At 33.9% G+C, this 24,173-nt stretch overlaps 3 protein-coding genes across 5 annotated transcripts; 2 read left to right on the top strand and 1 right to left on the bottom strand.

The window, feature by feature from the left end:
* The first annotated feature begins 4,598 nt into the window (after nt 1-4,598).
* On the top strand, nt 4,599-11,150 carry LOC103493518 (probable dipeptidyl-peptidase 5). Its single transcript, XM_051087911.1, has 18 exons — nt 4,599-5,032; nt 5,169-5,356; nt 5,459-5,563; nt 5,717-5,788; nt 5,930-6,077; nt 6,200-6,282; nt 6,367-6,422; nt 6,638-6,774; nt 6,900-6,990; nt 7,078-7,143; nt 7,222-7,444; nt 7,901-8,002; nt 8,433-8,518; nt 8,619-8,741; nt 9,743-9,812; nt 9,908-9,999; nt 10,549-10,653; nt 10,929-11,150. Exons 1-18 carry the CDS (start codon nt 4,851-4,853, stop codon nt 11,007-11,009), a joined length of 2,010 nt encoding a protein of 669 aa, XP_050943868.1. The 5' UTR covers nt 4,599-4,850; the 3' UTR covers nt 11,010-11,150.
* A 1,329-nt stretch (nt 11,151-12,479) lies between these two features.
* Nucleotides 12,480-18,952, top strand: LOC103493519 (uncharacterized). 3 transcript variants are annotated; one of them, XR_007822606.1, is made up of 20 exons: nt 12,481-12,891; nt 12,975-13,159; nt 13,281-13,385; nt 13,483-13,554; nt 13,686-13,833; nt 14,224-14,306; nt 14,653-14,708; nt 15,231-15,367; nt 15,467-15,557; nt 15,662-15,727; nt 15,882-16,104; nt 16,629-16,730; nt 16,875-16,960; nt 17,074-17,196; nt 17,707-17,776; nt 17,863-17,954; nt 18,086-18,190; nt 18,274-18,402; nt 18,485-18,565; nt 18,696-18,952. XR_007822606.1 is itself a non-coding variant. In XM_051087906.1 (19 exons), exons 1-18 carry the CDS (start codon nt 12,563-12,565, stop codon nt 18,385-18,387), a joined length of 2,187 nt encoding a protein of 728 aa, XP_050943863.1. In that variant the 5' UTR covers nt 12,482-12,562; the 3' UTR covers nt 18,388-18,402; nt 18,696-18,952. The 3 variants fall into 3 exon arrangements, 2 of the variants coding, with proteins under 2 accessions (XP_050943864.1, XP_050943863.1); XM_051087906.1 differs by lacking the exon at nt 18,485-18,565 and having other exon boundaries at nt 12,482-12,891; XM_051087907.1 differs by lacking the exons at nt 17,707-17,776; nt 17,863-17,954; nt 18,485-18,565 and having other exon boundaries at nt 12,480-12,891.
* A 1,491-nt stretch (nt 18,953-20,443) lies between these two features.
* LOC103493888 (uncharacterized) lies at nt 20,444-21,325 on the bottom strand. Its single transcript, XM_008454843.3, has one exon. The coding sequence runs from the start codon at nt 21,323-21,325 to the stop codon at nt 20,444-20,446; it is 882 nt and encodes a 293-aa protein (XP_008453065.1).
* Nucleotides 21,326-24,173: the final 2,848 nt, after the last annotated feature.

Raw genomic sequence — 24,173 nt, 5'->3', positions numbered from 1 at the left:
TGTAGGTTTTGCTGTGGAAATGTGATGCTGACTGTTAACTCTTTCTTTGTTTCTCTTCCAGTGATTGTCTATTTCTTTACCTTTAATTCTTTTCCAAGGCTGCCATTGGCGTCATTTGTCTTCTACCACCAAAACCAAACCTTTATTTAATGGATAACACCTCTTTTCATATATATATACACATTCAAACATCTTAATCATTATTTTCTCTCTATTTAATATTTCGTACCTGTAAATAAGAGGTGAGATTTAAGAATTTTTAACCTAATTAATAAAGTTGGGTCCATATATGTTAGAGGTATTTCAAGTTCTAGTAAATAAATCTCATGTTTAGATAATTAATGTGTGTTTGGAAGTTTAGGACAATGGAGAAATGTATGAATTTTCTAAAAAGAAGTGTGTGTATATATTCCGATCTTGTTGATATGTTTGTTCGAAAATAATAATTTAAACTTTGTGTTCCTATCATAGTGGCCAACATTTCAGGTCGATATGATTATGTCAATATCTCAATTTTGTTGACATGGCCATGGAAATATTGACAAAATATGTAGAGACATCGATAGATATTTATTTTGATAAAAAACAATTAAATTAGAAAATATGCATTATTAATTACTAATATATCTTAAAGCTAATTAATTAAATTAATTAGCTACCCTATTTCTTTTAGTACAAATAACATTATTCAACCACTGAATCAAATTGGGGTTATTTGCTATGCCTAACAAATCTTTTGTTTAATTATTCATTCTATTGAAGTACAATCCAATTCCAATAATTGAAATAATATGATAAGATGACAGCAGAGTGAGATTTTTTTTTTTCCTTAATGAATTATTGTAAAATTCAGTTATAGATTTGTACTTTTAGAAATTAATTAAGAGAACATGGTAGGTTTGACAACATGATTACAATAATATTAAAATTAATATTGATCTCTATTTGTGGAAGTCTTTTGTTTCTAATGCATTTAACATGGTACTAAAACTAAACTCAAGAAAAAAATAAAAGTATTATAACTTAATTAACCCACTTTTTAAAGATAATTAATTATTAATTAACTAATGTTGCCATTATCATATGTCTTAACTTATATATATTTTATAAAGACTTTACCCACTTTTCAATATATTGTTTTTTTCTTGCATTCATGAACTTTCAAATTAAAATATAGTTTACTTGATTATTTTTTGATAATTAAAAAATAAAAACACCTTTTGATCTATTTGGATTCTTAAAACTTTAGTTTGTAATGATTTATTTATATATATTTTAAATTTTATAATAATTTAGTTTATAACGTACAATTTCTATACGTTAATTAAACATTACAAACTTTAAAATATGAGAATTAAATTGTTAATTATTATATAGTAAAGTTCAGGGATTAAATTATTTCGAAACAAAATTAATGTTAGCTAAGGAGAAAATAATAGTAATGTTTAAATACTATTTAGTTTTGGAGTTTTGTTCATTTTTCATTATATTTTCAACTTTATTTTAAATAATAGTAAGTTCGTACTTATACTTTTTCATTTCTCATTTATTAACTTTTTTATTTTTTATTTTTTCCATATTTTTAACATTCTTATTTTTTATCATTATATTTTTCAACTTTATTTTACTTTTATCATTATATTATCGACTTTATTTTATTTTCATCATTAAATTTAAGAAAGTAATGGATCTAAATAAATGAAAATTTGAAATACACCATAAATGATATGTCAAAAGTGCAATGTCTAAAATAATATTTTATAAAGACAAATGGCTAATTTATTTCCTTTAGAAAATTAAAAAAGAAATTAGATAGAGAAAAAAAAAAACATCATCTATTTTTTTTTTGTCTTCTTATTTTCTTTTCAATATGAAAAAAGGCATCATATTTATAATTAGAAAAAAAAAACATATAATGTGAACAAACATTATAAATAATTTGTAAAATAAAATAAAAATTATTGAGAAGATGGAAGGTAGTGAAAAAGAGAGAAAATAATAATGGGGTTATTATATATATATATATATGATTAAAATTTTAAGGAAGGGACTTTTTGGGTGGATAATTGGGGATGGGGATGGGGTTGTGATTTTCACAACCAAACTAAACCAAAGCATATGATTTGAATATTGAGCATTACACATGATTAGGCTATACATATTGAGACATTTGCAAATGGGTTATATAATATAATATAAAAAAAATTATTTTAAAATGTCACAATCTATTTGTAATAGATCACGATAAATTACATTTTAATGTTTATTGCATTAGAAATAAATACATATAAAAGTAATCTATCTTAATCTACGTCAAAAGTTATTTATTATTATTTTATTTTTACATGATTAGGTAACTATTAAGATAAGTCTATTAGGTAATGCTTTGTTTTTGCATATTACTAATATAGCTACCTCTCTTCTCGAGAATCCATACATCCCTTATCAGTATATGGACAACTATCTCTCGAGCACAGGTTTAGGTTCGGCCTCAATGGGAAAATAAAACGGAGCACCTAACAACGTATCTTCACAGACTAAGAACTACGAGATTGCCCCTTTCATTTTGGGGTGACGGAGAGATCGTACCATTCGAGCCTTTTTTTTCATGCTTTTCCCGGAGGTCTGGAGAAAGTTGCAATCAATAGAATTTTCTTAATCCTCCCTTCCCGAAAGCGAAAGGAAGAATGTGAAATTCTTTTTCCTTTCTTCTGCAAGGACCAGGAGATTTGAAAAAGGATCGATCTTAGAGTGTCTAGGGTTGGGCCAGGAGGGTTTCTTAACGCCTTCTTTTTTCTTCTCATAGGACCCTCTCAATAACTAAGAGATCCATTCGAGAAACACGGGGACTAGTTGAAGTAATGAGCCTCACAATATTGTACTACAAAACAAAGAATAATTAGATAACTTGGATCAATATCCGGATCCTATTGTATACGTAAATGATATAAAAAAGTAAGAGTTCCTTTCTTGATTTGTTCTACAGAAATAGGCCCCCTCCTTTAGTCATAAAGATAAGTAAGTTCCTACGACATCATAGATCGATGACCTTTGAAAAAGGGTAAGAAGTCGTTTCTTTATTTATTTGATTTATCAATTATGTCAAAAGTAAAATCAACAGAAAAAAGTCGGCTATCGAAATCGAACCGATGACCATTGCATTGAAAATTTTACTGTATTTTATAAATAATTTTCACAATTTCAACTTTTTGTCTGACGTGGCTGATCCTTATCCTTCCATCACTTTCAATTGAAATAAAGAAAAATATAAATATCTATTTGTGGTGTCCAGAATTTAATATCTCTTTGTCAGATTATGTTTAGATTTTTATTTATTTATTTGTTTTTAATTTAGAAATTAATTCTTCATGTGAACCAAGGAATCATTTATGGAATCAACTGTTTTTATGAACTTTTGTTTTTGCAAAGTAAGGTCTACAAATTTAAACAGCTGTATTGTATTATTTTTTTTCTTGTAAATATTATAGATAATTGTAGATGAATAAAGATTAAAAAAAAAGAATTTACCTAATTGGACCTAAAATCAATATAAAGTGAACCTAGCAGAGTTCATAACAAATAGGAAGTAAAAGATAGTTAATACACACTCAACTGCGAAGTACAACTTTGTTAAACAGATATAAGTCCTAAGGTTCCATTGGTGCTTCAATTACTTTCTTTCTTTTTGTTATAATCTATATACTTTAACTAAACAAGCTATTTTGTTCAACGAAATAAACAAAATATCAAACAATTAACACGAATATTAAGATATATGGAAGAAAAGCGATACAAAAGTGATAAGTCATATATTGAAGTATAATTAGCTAAAGAAAATGAAAGAGGGAGGTGATGAGGTGTAGATACTCGATAAGATCATTTTTGTTTTGTTTTATGAGAAACATTACTAAACAATTTTTATTCATATATTAACCTTAAGGGGATGTTCATTTATTTATTTGGAAAGGTAGATAATCAGAATCTTAGATACTCGAATAGATATATGAAATCATAGATGTTCGACATTTATAGATTATCATGTTTGTTTTATACTAATATTGTTGTAGAATTTCTATTTGGAAATGTCTTAAATTTACTTAATATTCAAAAAATATGTTTAGGACTTTTTATTAATATATAGTTAGTTTGAACTTATATAACATATTTGTTTGTTTTTTCTTTTTGTTACCAATTTGATTTTTTTACAATTAATACAATTTAATTTATACATTATTTTTCTTGATAAAATAATATATCTTAAGAGACATTTTAAAAAATAACACAATATTAAAACTATTTACAAAATATAATAAAATAGATTTCCTAAATCCTAAAGTTCATTTAAATTTTTTTTGCTATATTTTGTATTCGTGAATTAGCCGAAGGTAAATCCTTCTTATAATAACAACACTTGAACTTGTTTTCTTAAATTAAATAAATAAACAATAACAACACTTTAAAAATTTCACTAATGAAATGTGTAATTGAAGCATTGAATAATTTGTGTTAGTAACTAACGATGTCAAACAGTGAGTAAGCGGAAATTTTGAAATAGCATTGGCGTTGGTCTACCCAACCGGTGCCATAAAAAACTTCATCAAGAAATCTCAATTGCTTCCTAGATATGAAATATTATGCTTTTCGTTGCTTTGAAACATGGAGATTCCTTCTTCTTTGACTATTCGGTACACATGTCAAAGTTCGCATGGAACCAAATTTGTATCTTCCCCCCAAATCGAGGCCCCACACATCGATGTTTATGGCCAATTCGAACGGCCGTCGCTAAGATCTCCCACTTTTTCAATCGGACCGATAAGCGATACTGCTGATTCACTGCTCTAAGAAGAACAATGGCTTTCTCCGTCTCATCTTCAGTTAGTAACCAACTAGAGAAAATCACTGCACCCTACGGCTCATGGAAGTCTCCGATCACCGCCGACGTTGTGTCCGGCGCCTCCAAGCGAATCGGCGGTGCTGCTGTTGATGGTTCCGGTCGCCTTATCTGGCTTGAATCACGGCCCTCTGAATCTGGGTATGGATAGTGTACTACTTTGCTTTGTGTTTCTAAATGGAAATTCCAATGACAGATGATCCCATTTGTTCTAATTAAACTGTAAGTAGTTTTCAGTTTAAGTTCATTTTCAGTTGGATATGTTGAATTGGTTTAGGCGGGAAGTTCTTGTCAAGGAACCGGAGAAGCTGGGCGATGAGAATATTGATATTACTCCAAAGGAGTTTTCAGTTCGGACTACTGCACAGGAGTACGGCGGTGGTGCTTTCATGGTGTCTGGTGACACAATAGTCTTCTCTAATTTTGAGGATCAGAGACTGTATAAGCAATCAGTTAAACCCCATGGTTGGCCCAATGTTGACTTATGCAAAAAGATCAAGTCAATGAACTTATAACTTAATATTTCAAGTTTGTACTTCTTATAGCTTGCGTTATCTATGATGCCAGATTCTGCTCCTCGACCCCTTACTCCAGATTATGGTGGACCGTTGGTTAGTTATGCTGATGGAGTGTTTGATTTATGTTTCAATCGTTATATCGCTGTACGGGAAGGTAGATATTAGTGTATGATTATGTTATCATTTGGGTCTGTATGATAGGGTCTATAACATATCTATCTTGTCGATATTTCCTTTTATAAGAAATACTACGGCATAAATTTTGGGAAGATTTATTTGTATGTTAAAATTTTACAATCTTTGGTAGATCGGCGCATCAGTAGCTCAAGTCCAACTACGACCATTGTATCTATAAGACTCGAAGGGAAGGCTATAGAAGGTAAGGAAGAGCTATGCTGTTTCATACAAAATGAAGCTAGATACTAATGGAAACCTGAATGTAGGAGTTCTCTGAGGTGGGTCTTTTTTGCTGATGAATTCTGTTGTTGTATTTTGCATCTTGCTTGAATATAATTCTCAGATCCGGAGGTACTTGTTGAGGGAAGTGACTTTTATGCTTTTCCTCGAGTGGATCCCAAAGGGAAACGGATTGCATGGATCCAATGGCATCACCCTAACATGTCATGGGATAAATCAGAGCTTTGGGTTGGTTACTTTTCTGATAATGGGTGAGTTTGAGGTTGTTTAAATAACTCCCTATGGATATTCTTTTCTTACTGCATTGGCATCTTTGCTTCGAACGTTACTATTTTCTTTATACCAATGTCACGATATAACTTCTACTCTGCAGCAAAATTAACAAGCGTGTCTGTGTTGCTGGTTGTGAACCAGAGCTAGTGGAATCACCAACTGAGCCTAAGTGGTCCTCTGAGGGTACTCTTTTATGCCATTCGATTAATGAACTGTTTCATGTCCCCATTTCTTACAATTTTTAGTTCATCTGATTGGAATGTGCAGGAGAACTTTTTTTTGTTACTGATAGGAAAAATGGGTTCTGGAATCTATACAAATGGGTAAGTTTTCTTGTTTAGTTTTTGCTTCAATGATATGCTGTCTTAACCACCAATCCACGAGGTCTCAAGAAATAGCATGTAATCATATGCAACAACTTTGAGATAATGTGGAACAACTGTTGATTATATCGAGCTAAATGAGCGCATTAATTATATCAAGTCATGACTATAATGGTTACTCAGCCTATCTTTCCCTTGTTTCGTTATGGGTCCAGTTTGAGGCAGACAATGAGGTGTCTCCAGTTTATTCTTTGGATGCGGAGTTTTCACGACCATTTTGGGTTTTTGGCATAAACTCTTATGGTTTTTTATCTGGCAATGAAGGAGAAAACTATATACTATGCAGCTATAGGTAACAAAGACTTTGGTGTATTGCACATGCGTTATCTTGTATTTTTCTTGACTTTTCATGTTTCAATATGCACATACCAAATAATAAATTTTTTCATCAGATCATGGTTTTTCCATTTCATTCAGGCAGCATGGGAGGTCATATCTTGGAGTTCTGGGTGATGGACAAAGCTCTCCATCTCTGCTTGATATTCCCTTTTCAGATATTGATAATATTGTACTATCACAATCAGCTCTTCCGTTCTCATAAAAGTCTATTTTGCATGTGAGTGGTATGTAAGAGGAGTATCTTTTACCTTTGCAGACTATTGGGAACCATTGTTTTTATGTGGAGGGAGCGTCAGCCTTTCATCCACCGTCAATTGCTAAGGTAATTTTGTTACTCTTTCATTTTCCCTTTTTAACCTATGATTTTGCATATCGCGTCAATGGTTCTTTCTGTGTGTAGGTTACTCTAAAAGATAAAAGCTTGAAAGTAGATGAGTTCACTATTATCTGGTCGTCATCGCCTGATATTTTGACATATAAGTCGTACTTCAGTACTCCAAAGTTAATAGAATTTGCAACAGAAGTGCCGGGTGAAATGGCTTATGCCTACTTTTATCCACCATTCAATCCCATTTACCATTCTAGTGGGGATGAAAAGCCTCCATTGTTGCTGGAAAGCCATGGTATGTACAAGACAGCTTAAATCTGACCATGGTGGCTAAATAGCGATGTGACTTTGTTCCTGTTCTTTTAATTAAAGAAAAAAACAGAAATTTTAGTAATAGTTGCATTTTACACAATAAGAACTAAGAACTGTCATTCAAGACGATTAACTAACGATCAAAAGAATTTTAACAAGAATTATTCCTACAATTCAAACACATTGGTCATTTTACGAAAAATATATTTAAAAAGTGTGCCTTATTTTTAAAATTTTACTAAATTCAAACACATCTTTAAGAAACGTGAAAACAATACTAAAGAATTTGTTAGGAAACAAATCTAAATTTTGAAGTAGAACTCTAAAAACGAAATTGTCTTTAAACAGTGCATAAGTAACTGCCCTATACTTTGGTTGCCAGCACCGTTGAATTCTTGCTATCTCCTTGTTTATATAGTTTATGTATGAGTTATTACAGGAGGCCCAACGGATGAATCGCGTGGAATATTAAATCTAAGAGTTCAGTATTGGACTAGTCGAGGATGGGCTTTTGTGAATGTTAATTATGGAGGAAGCTCTGGTATGTACACTTGTGCATTATTATCTTGCAGAAGTTTTCTTTCTGAGTTTCAATATAATAGTACAATTTTCTCATTGGAATGCCTTAATTATGATTCTCTAATGTCAAATTTCAGCTTTTGACATACTTACAATATATGCATGATATGAATGGATTTTGGATTTTTAGCCTAGTTGAAGTTTTCACTTTTCATTTTGATATTCTTGAAGCGATTGTGCATTGGTTCACTCTAAATTATATTGGTGTAAGTGGTGGATGATACTTGTGCAAATACTTCTTATTTTCATTTCATCTGCATGAACCGCCAATTGGGGTGCTATTTGACTTATGTGCCTATCCTAATAACTACTGTGATTTGTCTGGTTTATTGAAGAAAAAAGGTGCATTTTTGTGTTAGTGTATTATATCGCGAGGTTTTTCTTTTCTGAAGGTTACGGGAGGGCATATCGAGAAAGGCTTTTGAGGAAGTGGGGAATTGTTGATGTCAATGACTGTTGCAGCTGTGCAAGATATTTGGTGGCTCTCTTTTGACATCTATTTTCCTTCAAATTTTGAAAGTAATGGTCAGTTCTTAATAACATCTTTGAAACATTATACTTGATACTTATTTGTGTAGGTCGATTCAGGTGTAGTTGATGCAGAACGATTATGCATCGCTGGGGAATCTGCTGGGGGATACACTACCCTAGCTGCTCTTGCTTTCAGAGATACATTCAAGGCAGGAGCTTCCTTGTATGGTGTAAGTGACCAATCATACGGTTGATTCTAAAGTATGATTATACTAATTTGTATCAAAGCATGATTGATTGTTTCACTGATGGTGTATCTCTTCGCGAAGGAACTATATTCTTTTTCTTATCGTGTAATACCTTTTTTTTTTAAGTGCTGTGTTTTAAGAATTGCACATTTCGTCAGCTACCGACACGTTAGGGAAGAGATGGAATCCATATCAGATATGTATCTGATACGGATTCATCTAGATACACCTTGGATTTGTATCTGATATGTGATTTGAGCAACATTTTTCTTTAATTTAAATTAATTTAATTTAATCTTGTGAAAAGATACGTTGAGAGATACAGTTTTATATTTTAAAAGTTTAAATAAAAGAGAGAAAAAAACAATAAGTAAATCAAAAGCTTAATAAAGAAAAACAAACAAAACAAAAATTAAGAAGTATCAAGTCTATCGCTGCCGATGTGTTAGTTGGAGAAGAAGATGGTGCTTGCGATTAGAGGACCTAAAAGGAAAAAGGGAAATTGGGAAGACGAAGGGTTCAATAAGAGAACACAAAAAGGGGAAAGACTATCATTAGTGGGATTGAATAGTCATTTGATATTATTAGATATCATTTAACATGGGCTCTTTTTTCTTCGTACGTGTCCCATCCATTGACTAGGCGTCTCTTCATTTTTTAAACCTTGTTTACTCTTTGTTTGTTTTGTTTTTATATCTCAAATTAGGTAATTTCAACTGTTCAACCTTTTATTTTCAGGTTAGAGTTGTATTTAATTTAGATTTAAAGTATGTCGAAGTAAATTAACTACTAGAATAAAATGTAATTGGTTTGGATTAGACTTGAGTTCAAATGGAAGATGACATTTGAAAATTTGGTGTCAGTACACCAAGTTCATGTTTCAATTAACTTTAGTGTTCAAAAAATATTTATAAACATTAGAAGATGAATCGAGATGTGTAAGAGTTTGTTTATTTATTTGTTTGGTTGGTTGTTTGGAACAGATAGCTGACTTGCGCATGTTGAGGGCTGAAATGCACAAATTTGAATCTCATTATATTGATAATCTTGTTGGTGAGTTTGGAAAAATATAATGGGATCTCAATTTGAGTTTCTTTAGAAATCTCATTACTATTTCTCAGTACCTGATTCAACTTTCTGGACTGCAGGTGATGAAAGAGACTATTATGAAAGGTCGCCAATTAATTTTGTTGAAAAATTTTCTTGTCCATTAATCTTGTTCCAGGGATTGGATGACAAGGTAAGCAATTTATGTTTCTTTTTCGTGAATTAAATTATAAATTTGGTCCATTTTGTGAGAAGAAAGAATTTAGTGGGGACGAGCATGATATACTAAAAAACCAAGCTGACCAATCAAAACCAACCAAATCAAAGGTGGTTGGTCGAAGATGGGGGATTCGGTTAGTGTCGGTTTGGGAAAATCCAAATCAACATTCCAAAAGAATTGCAAAAGGTTATTTATAATCAGTTTGCACTTCTTCGTGGTCAAAGTCAGTTTGAGCATTTACTAAATCGATCATAGCTAGTTTGATGGTAGTTTGATAGAAAAACTAACCCTGATCGACCGATACACACCACCCCTAGAATTTAATTCTTATAGTTTGGTAGAACCTCATAAACAATCTTTATTGTTTTTGATAAATTTCTCGTGAATGCTTCCTACCATACGAACTATTTTGGAAGGTTTCTCAAGCTAAGGGCACTAAATTCTAATTTTGTCAAAGATCAAATTTGAAATATATAATTCATTCTTCTTTGCTTTCCCTTCTCTAATTCAAACTTTGTTCAGGTTGTTCCTCCTAGTCAAGCACGTAAGATCTACCAAGCACTGAAAGAGAAGGGCGTCCATGTGGCTTTAATTGAATATGAAGGAGAACAACACGGCTTTCGTAAGGTATACACAGTAAATTTGTTTGGAACATAATTTTAATTGTTTACTGATTAATAAATCATTTTTTTATTGTTTGACAATCACAATAATCACCTAAAATAATTTTTTAAGTGAAGTTTAAACTGTTTTTATCAAAAGTTTAAAATGAAAATGAGTATTTTTAGAAACATATATAATATATATATTTTAAATTAATCCAAACCGTACTCTTGTAAATCTGAGTTTGAAATATTAGTTTATCAAGGAAACTACAAGCTAAATCTGAAGTGTTTGCACAGGCCGAGAACATAAAATTCACGTTGGAACAACAAATGCTATTCTTTGCAAGAATGGTCGGACACTTTGAAGTTGCTGATTAGATCAGTTCAATCACACTGTTTCCTTCAAAGCCTCGATGTTGGTCGGTTTGAAGTTTTTAACTACAACATTATGGGACCGAATGAATTACTGTGCACTTTTATAAATAAAAGAAATATATAGTGCCTGCCACTATCATTTTACCCTTGGGAGTATAACATGGTATACATCCATGAATTATAAAAATGCTTAAATATGTTGAAAACTTATAATATTTAAAAAGTTCAAGATCTTGTATGGCTGCCAAAAATTATGAACTAAACTGTTAGTTTTAGTTTCAGTTTTGTTTGATAATCAAACAACAAAACTGATGTAAAGTTTATGTTTCAACTGTTAAAAACTGAATTCTTTATCGTTTTTTCTTTTAGAAGTTCCTATCTTTGAATATAGTTAAAGTGTAGAATTATTATTTTTGTTTTGAATCAAAGTTGCCATTTAGTTAATATTGAAAGGATTTTGAAGAATGAAGCTTGAAAATGAAGGTAATTTGTCGTATAATAAGTTTTAAAAGTTACAATAGTAAAAAAGAAAACGAAAAGTCTAATTTCCACGGAAAAACAAATTGTAAATGGGCCTCAAGTCAAACCCCACTCATTATGGCCCATGACAGTTGATCAATCCCAATTAAAAAATTGGTAAATATATATATATAGGAACATTTAAAAAATTGCAACTATAAGAAAGTCTCTCAAATTCTATCCATTATAGGAGACGATTGCAAAACTTTAAAAATATTACTCTGTGTTTAATTATTATTCTTGAAATTACAACGTATTGTAATTACTTGATTTTTTAATGATATCAAATTTAAATAAAGTTATTGAAATATACTTAGCGTTTTTTAAAAGACATGTCCTACCTTCACCTTCTTAGGGTTTTTGTATGGTTGATCTCCTTTTGGTGGTCTAAATGTCAAATTCTAATGAAGGATGAACTTTGATGTTAATTGTTTGCAAATTCACCATAATAATCTACTATACATATGAAGTTAGTCTGCTACAAACTTCTTCTTGTTCTCATCCATGTTACTCATTTTCGTCCAACGTTATATTCAAAATTCTCACCACTTGCCTTTTTCTCGCTAGTGAATAACTTCGTATTCCTCTTTCTTGTTTTTTGATAATTGTGCTTAAATACTATTTCACGTTCGTGTGTCATCTTGTATTTGTTTTTCATTCTAAGTACATATTCTTGTGTTCTCTTTATACACATTCTTCTTTCTCATTCTAAGTTTTGTAGAACGAAGAATTTCTTCTAAGAATGAACAATAAGAAAATTAGAAGAAAAAAAAGCATAGAAATGGAAGAAAAGAAAGACAATTGAAACAAAAAGAGGAAATAAGCAAATGGAACTATTACCAAAAGGACCAACAAGTTATATGGTTGAATGGCTAAGTTTATAGGCAGTTTGAATATATAGATGAATTGCTTATCATACTGTAAAAAGGACTTAATTGAACACATAACAGAAACTATAGACATATTCCTGAAAAGAAAAAACAGTCTTAGATATAAAATGGAGATGTGATGTTTGTGCATGCACTTAGCTGGGTTCAATGAGTCCGTGTGCACTACTACGACTTTTTCGTTTTCCTTCTCCGTCGTCTTTGTTTATTTCCAATTTCAACCCCTTAAATACAGCTTCCATCAACACACCCTCTACCCGAAAGCAGTTCCGGAGCTACAAGAAGACCATGGCTTCATCAATGTCTTCTTCACCAAACACCAGCAATGACCAGCTCCCCAAAATCACTGCCCCCTACGGCTCCTGGAACTCTCCAATTACTGCCGACGTTGTTACTGGCGCCTCCAAGCGGCTTGGTGGTACTGCCGTCACCGCCAATGGCCACCTTATCTGGCTTGAATCACGCCCCACTGAATCCGGGTAACCATCGAAATGATTGAACATTTTGTTGCATTTGAGTTCAGGTATTCCGATTCGTGTAAATTTCATTTGTAATGGTTCAGGAGGGGAGTGCTTGTTAAGGAATCGATAAAGGAAGGGGATGAGCCTTGTGATATTACTCCGAAGGAGTTTTCAGTGCGGAACACGACGCAGGAATACGGTGGTGGTGCGTTCGCGGTGGCTGGTGACACCGTTGTCTTTTCCAATTACAACGATCAAAGACTTTACAAGCAATCTTTAAATTCAGGTGAACTAGCAATTGGTTAGTCTAGAGTTTTATATGTTGAAAGTGATGTTTTGATTGCTCACTGCCCTGTAAATAAGAATGTGATGTAAAGGACTGATAAGTTAAGTTTTCACGCATGCAGATTCGTCTCCGCAAGCACTAACTCCCGATTACGGTGGACGATCAGTTAGTTATGCAGATGGGGTGTTTGATTTTCGTTTCAATCGTTTTATTACCATCCAAGAAGGTACAAATTTTCAATTCGTGTTAAGAATCCAGGAATTATATCTTCATTACTGGACTGTTTTTTATTTAGACCACATGTATAATCATGTTTTTGGTAGATGGACGTCAAAGTAGCTTGAATCCAATCACCACAATTGTGTCAGTGGAACTTGACGGCAAGGATATTAATGGTATTTATACTTTCTCTTGCGCGTACATAGTTTGTTGAAAGTTCATACATAGTACGTTGTTGCTGAGGAATTCAAATTATTGACTACATAAGCCGACTGTAATTTGTGCTAATTCTTGGTATGACTTTCAGAACCGAAGGTCTTAGTTGGAGGAAATGATTTCTATGCCTTCCCACGAGTGGATCCCAGAGGGGAACGGATTGCATGGATTGAATGGGGTCATCCTAACATGCCTTGGGATAAATCTGAGCTCTGGGTTGGCTACCTTTCTGAGAATGGGTTAGTTGTACCAACCTTATGATCTTGCTTTTCTAAGGCGTCTCTTTGTTTTAGGTGTTAATAGTTACCGTTTCCTGTCATATAAGTTTTCGCATATTAATATTGATTTTAATTCTAATTTCTGTTAGAATGCATTAGAACTCCACTAGAAATTAAATATGTTCTGCTTGAAATAATAGTTCTCTTTATAGAAGATAGTTATGTCTCTGCCTGCTCTGAATTGTATGTTGTTTTTATATCTGATATAGTTTGATCATGGTTGAATTGTATGTTGTGTATTCTTTTGTAATTATGGTCTTCCATGTCAAAAAAGAAAAAAGATCTGATATAGTTTAAAACTGAAGTTCTCGATTATGAATCATGATCTCCATGCTTTTGATGCTCTTGCAGAGAGGTCTATAAAAGAGTCTGTGTAGCTGGTGGTGATCCGAAGCTTGTGGAATCTCCTACTGAACCAAAGTGGTCAGCTCAGGGTACGTACATTAGGTTTTGAAATGATCAAAGAGCTGGTAGTCAGCCTTTTGGTGCTACCTAGAGTGTTGGAAGTAGATTTTCTAAAAAAAGCTGTTGGTTGCTTGGATTGGTTCTAGTGTCCCGTAGTCATATGCTACGATGTGTAAAACTTCTATCTGAGGTCAACTAAGTTAGTGTCATGTATGGCTTATATTTTCTTTTCCTGCCGTGGGAGGGCTGTGGATCTTACTTAATGAACCGATTTTAGAGGATTGCGATGAACTTCTAAAACAGGCTATCATTGCTGAATGTAATGGTTGAGGTTACCTTGATTTTTATTTATTTATCTATTTTGGGAATCTGCAGGAGAACTATACTTTATTACCGATAGACAAACTGGGTTTTGGAATCTCTATAAATGGGTAAAGTTTTCTTTTTTAATTTTTTATTTACCTGCATCTTATTTCAATTGCAGAACTACAGCCGTGCACATTGTAGTTTGTTTTTGAAATCAAGTAGGCAAAAAGATGGTTCTTGAAATGAATTCTCTTTAATACATATATTAAATTTCCTAGAGAACACACTGAGATCCTCTATGTGAACTTTCTGTGAATACAGTTTTGTAGGTTGGATTCTTTGATAATCTCATGTAGAGTTATTTTAAAATTGCTCAATAAAACATATAATGGAGGAAAAAACTAAGTTTTGTAACCATTCTGTTATCAGATCGTTTAATATGGACTTTTCCACTACTATAGCTTTTCCTCCTTCCTCTTCAATTGGAGAGGTCTTTTGTAATCCAGCACGGGGTTTTTTGACACTTTAAAAAAGTCATTTGATATGGGTCTCCCATGCTTTAACTAACTCTGTGGTTCCATGATTGTGATATAACTATCGCCAATTGGAAATGATGGCACTTCTAACTCTTGCGTATTATGGAACAGTTTGAGGCTAACAATGTAGTGGCTCCAATATATTCTTTAAGCGCCGAATTTTCCCGACCCTTATGGGTTTTTGGCACAAACTCTTATGATTTATTAAAAACCGGCGATGGAAGAAACATCATAGTCTGCAGCTACAGGTGACCGAAGAAGTTCCTCTTTTGTATGCCTTGTGCTACCTTTTTTCCTCTTAAAGTTTTGTAGATAATCAACTGCTTTTCCTTCCATGGTTCCTGCAGACGGCGGGGGCAATCATATCTTGGAGTTTTGGATGAGACGCAAAGCTCAATATCCTTGCTTGATATCCCATTCACAGATATTGAGAATATTGTATACTTGAGATCTTTTTATGTCTCAGCTTTGTAGTGTACTCCTATTTTTTTTCTTCTCCAGTTATTTTCTCTTATATTAGTTAAACATGTCTATGCTTTCAGGCTCTGGGAAGTGATTGTATATATGTTGAAGGATCTTCAGGACTTCATCCATCATCTATTGCCAAGGTTTCTTTTTCCCTGCCATACAATGTCTTATTTTATCTGCACTACTTTTTGGCTTCTATATTGCTTAAATTTCAAAAGCTCGTTGTCATAAAACTTCAGATAAAATACTTTCTGTCTTTCTTTGACATTTTATAATGCTACTTTTTCCATACAGGTTACCCTAAATGAACGATCCTTGGAAGTAGTAGGCTTCACTATTATCTGGTCATCTTCACCAGATATTTTGAAATTTAAGTCGTACTTCAGCCTTCCTGAGTTCATTGAGTTTCCAACTGAAGTTCCCGGTCAAAATGCTTATGCTTACTTTTATCCACCATCCAACCCTAGATATCAGGCTAGTCCAGATGAAAAGCCTCCACTGTTGTTGAAAAGCCATGGTATCCAATTTCTTGACGGTCATTAACCTTTCATAGTTGGAGGAAATAATTTGAACCATTATACTGAAAATCTTTATGACGTTTTGCTGTCAAGTTGGGTGTTGGAATTGTTAGAAATAGTGGGCTTGGGTCATGTTGAAAGTCCAAGGATAGTTGAGATTTACTTTGCTCTAATTTTTTATTATTTTAATTAGGCTCGTGTTTCCTATAAATACTTTTCCCTTCGCACCTTTATTATCATAAGAAAACAATAAGAAATATCAGCATCATGGTTTTTCTTCCAGTATTGGGATTTCCACGTAGATTTGTGTTTGTTCTACATTTGTACTTTCAATAGGAATATATGGTGTTATTTTAAAGGACTTTTAAAATATATTTTATTATTTCGTAAGAGATGGGAAAAGAATGTTTGGTACTTGGCCTTAATAAAGTGCTGCAAAATTAGAAATAAGTCTTACTGGCATTTATTTGTAGTTATGGCATAGCCCTTGCAAAAATATATGTTTGATGGATATTGAACTCAGGAGGGCCGACTGCTGAAACACGTGGAAGTTTAAATCCTAGTATTCAGTACTGGACTAGTCGTGGATGGGGTTATGTTGATGTCAATTATGGTGGCAGCACGGGTATGTTTGCAACCATTTCACGGCTGAATTTCTTGTATGTTCATGGCTGAGTTGCCTGATACTTTCCAATTAGATCCTCTATTGAGGAATACTATCGCAGTTAACATAGTTATTCACTAAGGTATTTATAACTTGGCTATAAAGGTTATGGGCGAGAGTACCGAGAAAGGCTTTTGAGGCGGTGGGGAATTGTTGATGTCAATGACTGCTGCAGTTGTGCAAGATTTTTGGTGTCACCCTCCTACAATCTCTTTCTTTAGAACTATTGTTTTCATGATAAATTATTGATACATCTTTCTAACCTTAAACCTAGAGTAATAGAAAGCCATATTGTTTTCTCCAGGTGGAATCTGGAAAGGTTGATGGAGAACAGTTATGCATCACTGGGGGATCTGCTGGGGGATATACCACCTTAGCTGCTCTTGCTTTTAGAGATACATTTAAGGCAGGAGCTTCCTTGTATGGGGTGAGCATCTAGCTTATGCTAATATGGTCTCATTATCATCCAAATGATAAGCGTAGCTCTCTCAAACCAAAACTACTGCTTGCATTGAAACAAAAATTAAAGGCTATGATATAGCATGACAAGCCTGTGGTATAGTATGACTTAATTTTCAATATTACATTAATCACCCATTACCAAAGCCAAGTAATGGAAGCATCTGGTACTTATAGAAGTTCAGCTCCAATGCTTGTTTGTGATTTTATAGTCTAAGAAGAGAGATTACTGCCGTTGGTTGTCAACAACCCACTATTATCTCCAATTGTGTTGATGTTATAGATTTATTCCCCAAGGATTATATGGATTACTTGTTAATTTATCCCTTTCCTTTTGGTTCTAGCTTCCTTCTGCTTTATATATATATATATTGTTTGCTAAAGTTCGAAACCATATACAGTACAACAGTTGATCTTTTTTTTTTTTAAATAACCGTACAACAGTTGATTGATTGTAGCTCTCGTGATCTTTTAATAGATAGCTGACTTACGCTTGTTGAGAGCAGATACACACAAGTTTGAATCTCATTATATTGACAATCTCGTTGGTGAGTTAAAGGAACAAAAGAAAAAATCTTGTATTTAATTGCCTTCTCATTTCAAGAAACTCTGATCCAATTATAATGGTCTTCAGGGAAAGAAAAAGATTACTTCGACAGGTCACCGATCAATTTTGTTGACAAATTTTCTTGCCCTATAATCCTCTTCCAAGGATTAGAAGACAAAGTATGCCGATCAATCTATTCTTTTTCTTCTGATAATGTTGACCTAAAGCATGCAACATTATGGACTTTATTTCTTCATTGTAATGAAAGACAGTTGTTTGATGGGTTTTACACTTTTTATTGAATATCCAGGTCGTACTGCCTAATCAATCGCGTAAGATATATAATGCATTGAAGGAAAAGGGCTTGCCTGTTGCACTAGTTGAGTATGAAGGAGAACAACATGGTTTCCGCAAGGTACATCCTACTGCATCTTGTAAGTGATACTTCTGAGTTTTGGCATTGGGGTATAGATTGCTAAGTTTGTGTATTTAATACAGGCAGAAAATATTAAATTTACCCTGGAACAACAAATGATGTTCTTTGCACGAACAGTAGGACGTTTCCAAGTTGCAGACGATATTAACCCGCTCAAAATTGACAACTTCGACTAAGGACCTAACATGCTGGTGTGTAAACTTGGAAAGCTTCTACTTTGTGAATTAGATTAAATAATTCTTTCTAAGATCTTCTGTAATTAATGAAACTCAGCATTTGGGGTAAATATGGTTGGTCTAGAATTTCTTCCTGTACCTGGTTGAGGGAGCCACTTCAAAATTTCTGCATGTGTAGGTTTGTGACAATATCATCTAGATTAAGTGCTCTTTTTAGTTATTAATTTTGTTATTTTCTCATTTTATTTTATTTGCTACGCTAACCACCAGCAGCCCTATGATTTAACCAAGACTCTGTGATCTTGCAGACTAGTTGGGGGTCATATGAATTCATTTGGATTGTGTTGGCCTGTTGGTTTTCTTGCTACAAGTCCATTTATATACTCTGATGTAGAAGTTTGGAGTCGCCTCAAACTTCGATGAGAATGTCTTTGATGGGTTTGATTGCTTTATCTACAATCTTTTGAAGGATAATTTTATTGAATAAAAACATTTCATTATATTTACAATTTTTTTAATTATATTCATAATACATTGATAAGTAAAGGTATTATTCTATTTGTCCCATCTACGTATTTTCTTTTGTCGTGGAAATTTCTTTTAAAGCTTTGTACATAGTATTCATGTTTAAATTTTAACCCGTCTTTTGGTAGGAAGGACTAATGAACCAAATCCAATACTTGTTTTAAACTATGGGTAGGTGTTACAGAACTGTTAAGCGTTAGACCCATCTGGTGCTCTTTTCAAAAGAAGAGATGCCGCCAGGCCCCAACAGCTGACTACTTTCCTTCCTACCTTAAAAATTTCGTGCCTACCGCCTTCTTCGTGCATCCTATCGCTTTAATATCATTTTCTCCAAAGTTAATTATGCTACACCCGTTCTTGCCTTGTTTCGTAACAACAGCCTTAGTCGACATATGTTGGACTTGTAGGTTATTTGTGTGGATACCGCTTGCCTTGAGTTTCATCTGGTTCTTATGTGAAAGTTTGGGGAACTAATGAAGTCTTCGTGCTAGTAGCCTTTTTCTTGCAGGCCTACCCAATGACAAGCTTCAGTTACGAAAGATAGAAAGTAGAATGTTGCTGCTCAGGCTAGTAAGGTTATGGTGTGAGCTTTTTGTTCATCTAGTTAATACACTTTCCTGCTTATCCAGCTTCCCCGGTTGAACTTCCACATCTCCCGTGTTTTTTAACAGTTATTTTTATTAATTGTTGGACTAGTTAATTACACATACACTCCTAGGTCTCGTCTTGTTCCTGTATCAACTGGGCAATATAGAATATTGGTGAAGAAGCTTGACCATGACGAATCAGTGATGGAGGTGGGTAGAAAAGTTTGGAATCAAGTTACCTTAGTGAATACATGAAAGTTTGTGTTTCAGTATTCTGCCGAAAATAACTCAGGAAGTAGTCTGCATGCTCCAGCTAACCGCGTTTAGTTGTCTACCTATCTTTTGGTGATAAGTAGTGGTAGTATTGGATTTGATACAGTCCCTTGAAGATTTGAATGCATCTAGAATTTGCTCATGGACATCTTATCCCTGTTTGAAACCATCGGTTTAGGAATGCTGTACGGCCCGACTCTGTAATGGAGAAGCAGACTAAAAAATAATGTTCTGTCAATTTTGGGAAATTCCACGGTGATATCTATAAGGTAGCAGCCTAGGTACATTATGCATATTTGGTCAGCTTTTAATTTGTTTCATTTTACTTTTTCTAGATTGAGTTTAAATGTTATCGTAGCTACGAATGTAACAAAAACCATTAGAAGATTAATCAAATTCGATGTTGTTGTCCTGGAGATCAAATCAGTTCAAATCAAATGGAAAGCTGGGTTTGATACATATGTATATTTGCTTCAACCATTCAATAGAATATTGTTATTATCGTGAATTTGTCTTCGATCGATCATTGGGCATGCTGTTGAATAGCACATCAAAAAGTAGAAATGACTCAATTTTGGTCACCTTTTCAGATGTTGAAGAAACAAATGAAATTTGAAGAAAAAGAAAAAGAAATCGGAAATCACACTAAAGGTAAGTTAATCCTGGATTCATCAGCGGGAGGACCTAAAGTTGGTATGCATATGGGCTGCTGGATTGAAGAGGAGTCCTCCCAAAATCCCCTTGTACGGCAGGAACGTCTTCTTCTTGTCTTCTGATGCTGCTTTATTCAATGAAAAATGTGGCTCAGAGACTGAAACTGGTCCATTTCTGCTATGGTTAAATTTGCTGCTCGTATGCTTGACCTCTTCTTGTTTCTTGTATACGGTTGAATATTTCCTTAGAGGATCTTTTCCTGTTCCTCGTCCTTCTGACGCACTCCGGAAGAGGTCCTTTAGTCTCCATCTTCTACTACCCTTAGATGAGGTTGTATTGGAATTGGAACCAGTGGCAGGAGATCCTGGAGTCAACCTCTGCTGTTTCTCATCCCATGGAGATGAAGAAACTCTATTGGGGGAGAGCGACCTTACTGCTCTCCGGGAAGCCGAGGACGACAGGGCTGGGTTTCTTCCTCTCCCTCTCTTCTGTTCCTTTTTCCTTTCTGTTTTCTCATTTATCGTTTCTGTTGGACCTTTCCTCCTTTCAGTAGAGTATGTATTCTGAAAGATTTTATTTTGTTGAGATATTGGTGATTGTGGTGGTGTCTCTAGTGGCCGGATTTTACCATCATCAAATAGCTCGTCGGCTGATAGCGTGGTTGCCTCTAACTGCTGGCATATATCAAATGCAAAATCTTCATCCTCCAATTCTGGTTCATCCTTTTGGGAAGATTGCAACTCATTAAAGCCCCTATCAAACTCAGGCATGCGCATGGGACTAGAGGGTGCGCTGTAGAAGTAGTTTCCAAAAACTTTAGTTGTTGGAACAGTCGAGACCCTAGATCTACCGCCATGGAAATGGTAATCCCTGCTTGGCGATGGTACTGCCACCTCCATTCTGATAATATTCTCTGAACCCCCTCTGTTTCTTGTCTCACTTTTGAACAGAAGACAAACAAGATTGATAGAGAAGCAATCCCAATATAGACCAAGCTACAATTGCCGGTATGTTGAATGAAGGAAAGGAAGACGAATAAATATATTGCGGAGTTTGTTGACCACAAGAAGAGAAGCGATGAGGTGACATCTTTATGGGCAAGTTACACATTATGTTTTTCTTTATACTTCTGCACACATGTGAATACATGCAACTTATTTATGAAAAACTAAAGCAAAATGGGGCTTCTGGATTTAGGATTGTTGGCGAGACTAGACTTCAAAAGGGTGAAAATTTCAGTCAAGTAGATGGAAGTTGTGCACCTAACAACTACAAGTGAATGATAAAAATTTGTAAATTTTGGTTGGTAAAGGTAAAGCTATTCATTGTCATTTAGTGTTTCTTATTACACAAGCATGACGAAATTCTGAGACCAAGCCTACTTTCTGTTTCATAGCTTTCACCATCTCGAAAATGAATCGAACTTAGCTTATTAGTTTGGTACCCACCTCACCCTTTTGATGGTTATTGATCAAGGACTTTCTGGCGGTGGAATATTTTCTTTGGTAGAGATAAAACTTTAATATGGGAGAGAAAAATGGTTAGTAGGTATGAACTCTTTTCTCGTGTGGTTTATATAATATTTTATCCAATTCAATTATATTGAACCTGTTGATCCTACTCATATTTTTATTTTGGCTGAGATTGACCTCGTAAAATATGAAGTATGACTTCTTTTATCTATTATGTAACCGAAGTTTATGAACTTGTTTCTTTTTCATGCAACCGGCTGTGTTATGTGGAGACGTTTAATTGATTTCCTTTTTGTTCTATAAAAAATTATAAGACTAAGTTTGATTTTCAAACTATTGAATTGTGAACAGGTACTTGGGGAGTTTGCAATTCACTTCATATGAAAGCAGCACAGACAAGGGGGAAATTGTATTGGGGGGAGTGATTTGAAAATCTTGAAATAAGATTCTAAGAGATTATGATAAATTTTTAAATGAGGTGCCATTTCTTTCGTTGCAAATTAATTCAACCAGGGAGATTTTGAAGATGTTTATTAAATTATCGAAAATTAATGGGTCAGCCTCCGTTTTAGACTCGATCATTCTTCTAGATGGGGAAATGGTGGTTGAATATTTTAGTTGAAATTGCATTCCGTTCCTCTAATGTTCCGTCTAGATGGTTACAATTTTCCCATTGGTTAGAAGAGGTGGCCGGGTTACAAAATTGCCACATAATTTTTATGCTGACGTGTCCTCCAGATATTTCATGCAGACAAGCTGGCTAAAATAATTGGGCCAAGTGGGGGCAAACTGGGCCTTGGCCACATCCTCAGGTCTTACTCTGAACCTTGGAATTCGTGGGCCGACTTCAATCCTTTTCAGGTACCTACTTCCCTTTGTTAGCTGTTCTTATCTTGGAATCTCATCTTTGTCGGCCCTTTGGTCAAACCAATAAAGTTAGCAAGTTTAGACATATTTGGTTCGTTAAAGCTTGTGTTATCATCTTAAATTCTGTGCTTTGGGTTCTAAGTTTGTGTACTTGATAGGGTATATGAAACTAGCATTTTATACTACGCATAACTTGATATATTGATGCAAGTTATACGAATTTAAGTTTCTTGGAACTATTCTTACATACAATATCCAAACATTGATTACACAAATCTGTACTTTCCAAGTCTAACTTAAGGTTTCATAGACCAAGTTTAGGGCTTTTAAAATCTTGATCTTTGTCCTTGAAACTCCATCTATTTAACTAATATCTACTTGATCTTTCTCCTTGAAACTCCACAGTTAAATAGTTCGAGTCTGGCAATTCACCTAAGATTTTCAATAGGATCTAAAAAAATTTCTTTTCTTGGTATGACGACTTGTATCTACTTTCATAATTTTACTTGAAAACCACTTTTCAGTTTGCCACTCTTGTTTTACTCCAACGAAATGCTAGTAATATTTCGCACGACCAATCACATGTTGTCTTTTTAATAGCTTGATTTCTGAAGTATACGATGTTCAATGTCCACCAAATCTCAGGAGACAACAAAATCAAACACTGGGTCCTCAAACATAAACTATTTTATCATTCTCTCCTCTTTTGACCTCTGTACGGATGAACTTAATTTCAGAAAATTTAAATAGATGGAAACAACGAAACTCCCCAACAAGAACCCAAGATGGGCACCACGCTGGTTAGATCCCTTTTAGAAAAGGTAAGTTTAAAAGTTTAATTCTAAAGAGTAAAACAATAAAACTGTTTTCAAATGCAAAACACAACGACAGTCATCAAACAAAACTTAGATTATAGTCGGTGGTTGCTATAGTTTGGGGGTATAAGTAGCTTGCATTTGAGGGGCTTATTATTTAAGTTTGAGTTAATGAATGGGAGAGATGATGAATTAAAAAATAATAGAAGAGGAATTTGAAATAGTAACAACTCCTAAACGTTTAATAATTTCGTTGTTTCACCCTCTCAAGGGTGAGGGAGATGGGAAAGAAATGGATTTAGAAAGAACATGAGTGGTCACTCTCATGAGTTTAACTTTTATTTGCACTGTGTAGTGATCACACTAACCAGTTTGTTGTTGCCCTTCAATATGAGTGGGCATTGTGAGTGGTGGGTGAGGTTTGCTCATTTTAGGTAAAGAGGATTGCAAGGACCACTCTACTTGATTAGAATCTAATTTCTTCATATTAAGACAAAGTTGAAACCTCTTCCTCATCTACCATTCCTTTCAGCATCCCAAAGCTTAGAATCTTCCAGCTTTTTGATTGGATATTTAGTCTCTCTCTTTAGTGG

This window comes from Cucumis melo, chromosome 7 (genome assembly GCF_025177605.1).
Source record: "Cucumis melo cultivar AY chromosome 7, USDA_Cmelo_AY_1.0, whole genome shotgun sequence".
Lineage (NCBI taxonomy): Eukaryota > Viridiplantae > Streptophyta > Magnoliopsida > Cucurbitales > Cucurbitaceae > Cucumis > Cucumis melo.
This window is presented reverse-complemented; position numbering and strand designations above follow the sequence as displayed.

What these genes read in the sequence shown, in the direction of transcription:
- LOC103493518 (XM_051087911.1), top strand. Translation starts at nt 4,851, where the DNA reads ATGGCTTTCTCCGTCTCATCTTCAGTTAGTAACCAACTAGAGAAAATC. An exon ending in TCACGGCCCTCTGAATCTGG is followed by an intron (nt 5,033 to 5,168) that starts GTATGGATAGTG and finishes GAATTGGTTTAG; the next exon opens with GCGGGAAGTTCTTGTCAAGG. An exon ending in GCCTAAGTGGTCCTCTGAGG is followed by an intron (nt 6,283 to 6,366) that starts GTACTCTTTTAT and finishes TGGAATGTGCAG; the next exon opens with GAGAACTTTTTTTTGTTACT.
- LOC103493519 (XM_051087906.1), top strand. Translation starts at nt 12,563, where the DNA reads ATGAGTCCGTGTGCACTACTACGACTTTTTCGTTTTCCTTCTCCGTCG. An exon ending in CAAGCAATCTTTAAATTCAG is followed by an intron (nt 13,160 to 13,280) that starts GTGAACTAGCAA and finishes TCACGCATGCAG; the next exon opens with ATTCGTCTCCGCAAGCACTA. An exon ending in AACAACATGGTTTCCGCAAG is followed by an intron (nt 18,191 to 18,273) that starts GTACATCCTACT and finishes TATTTAATACAG; the next exon opens with GCAGAAAATATTAAATTTAC.
- LOC103493888 (XM_008454843.3), bottom strand. Translation starts at nt 21,325, where the DNA reads ATGGAGGTGGCAGTACCATCGCCAAGCAGGGATTACCATTTCCATGGC.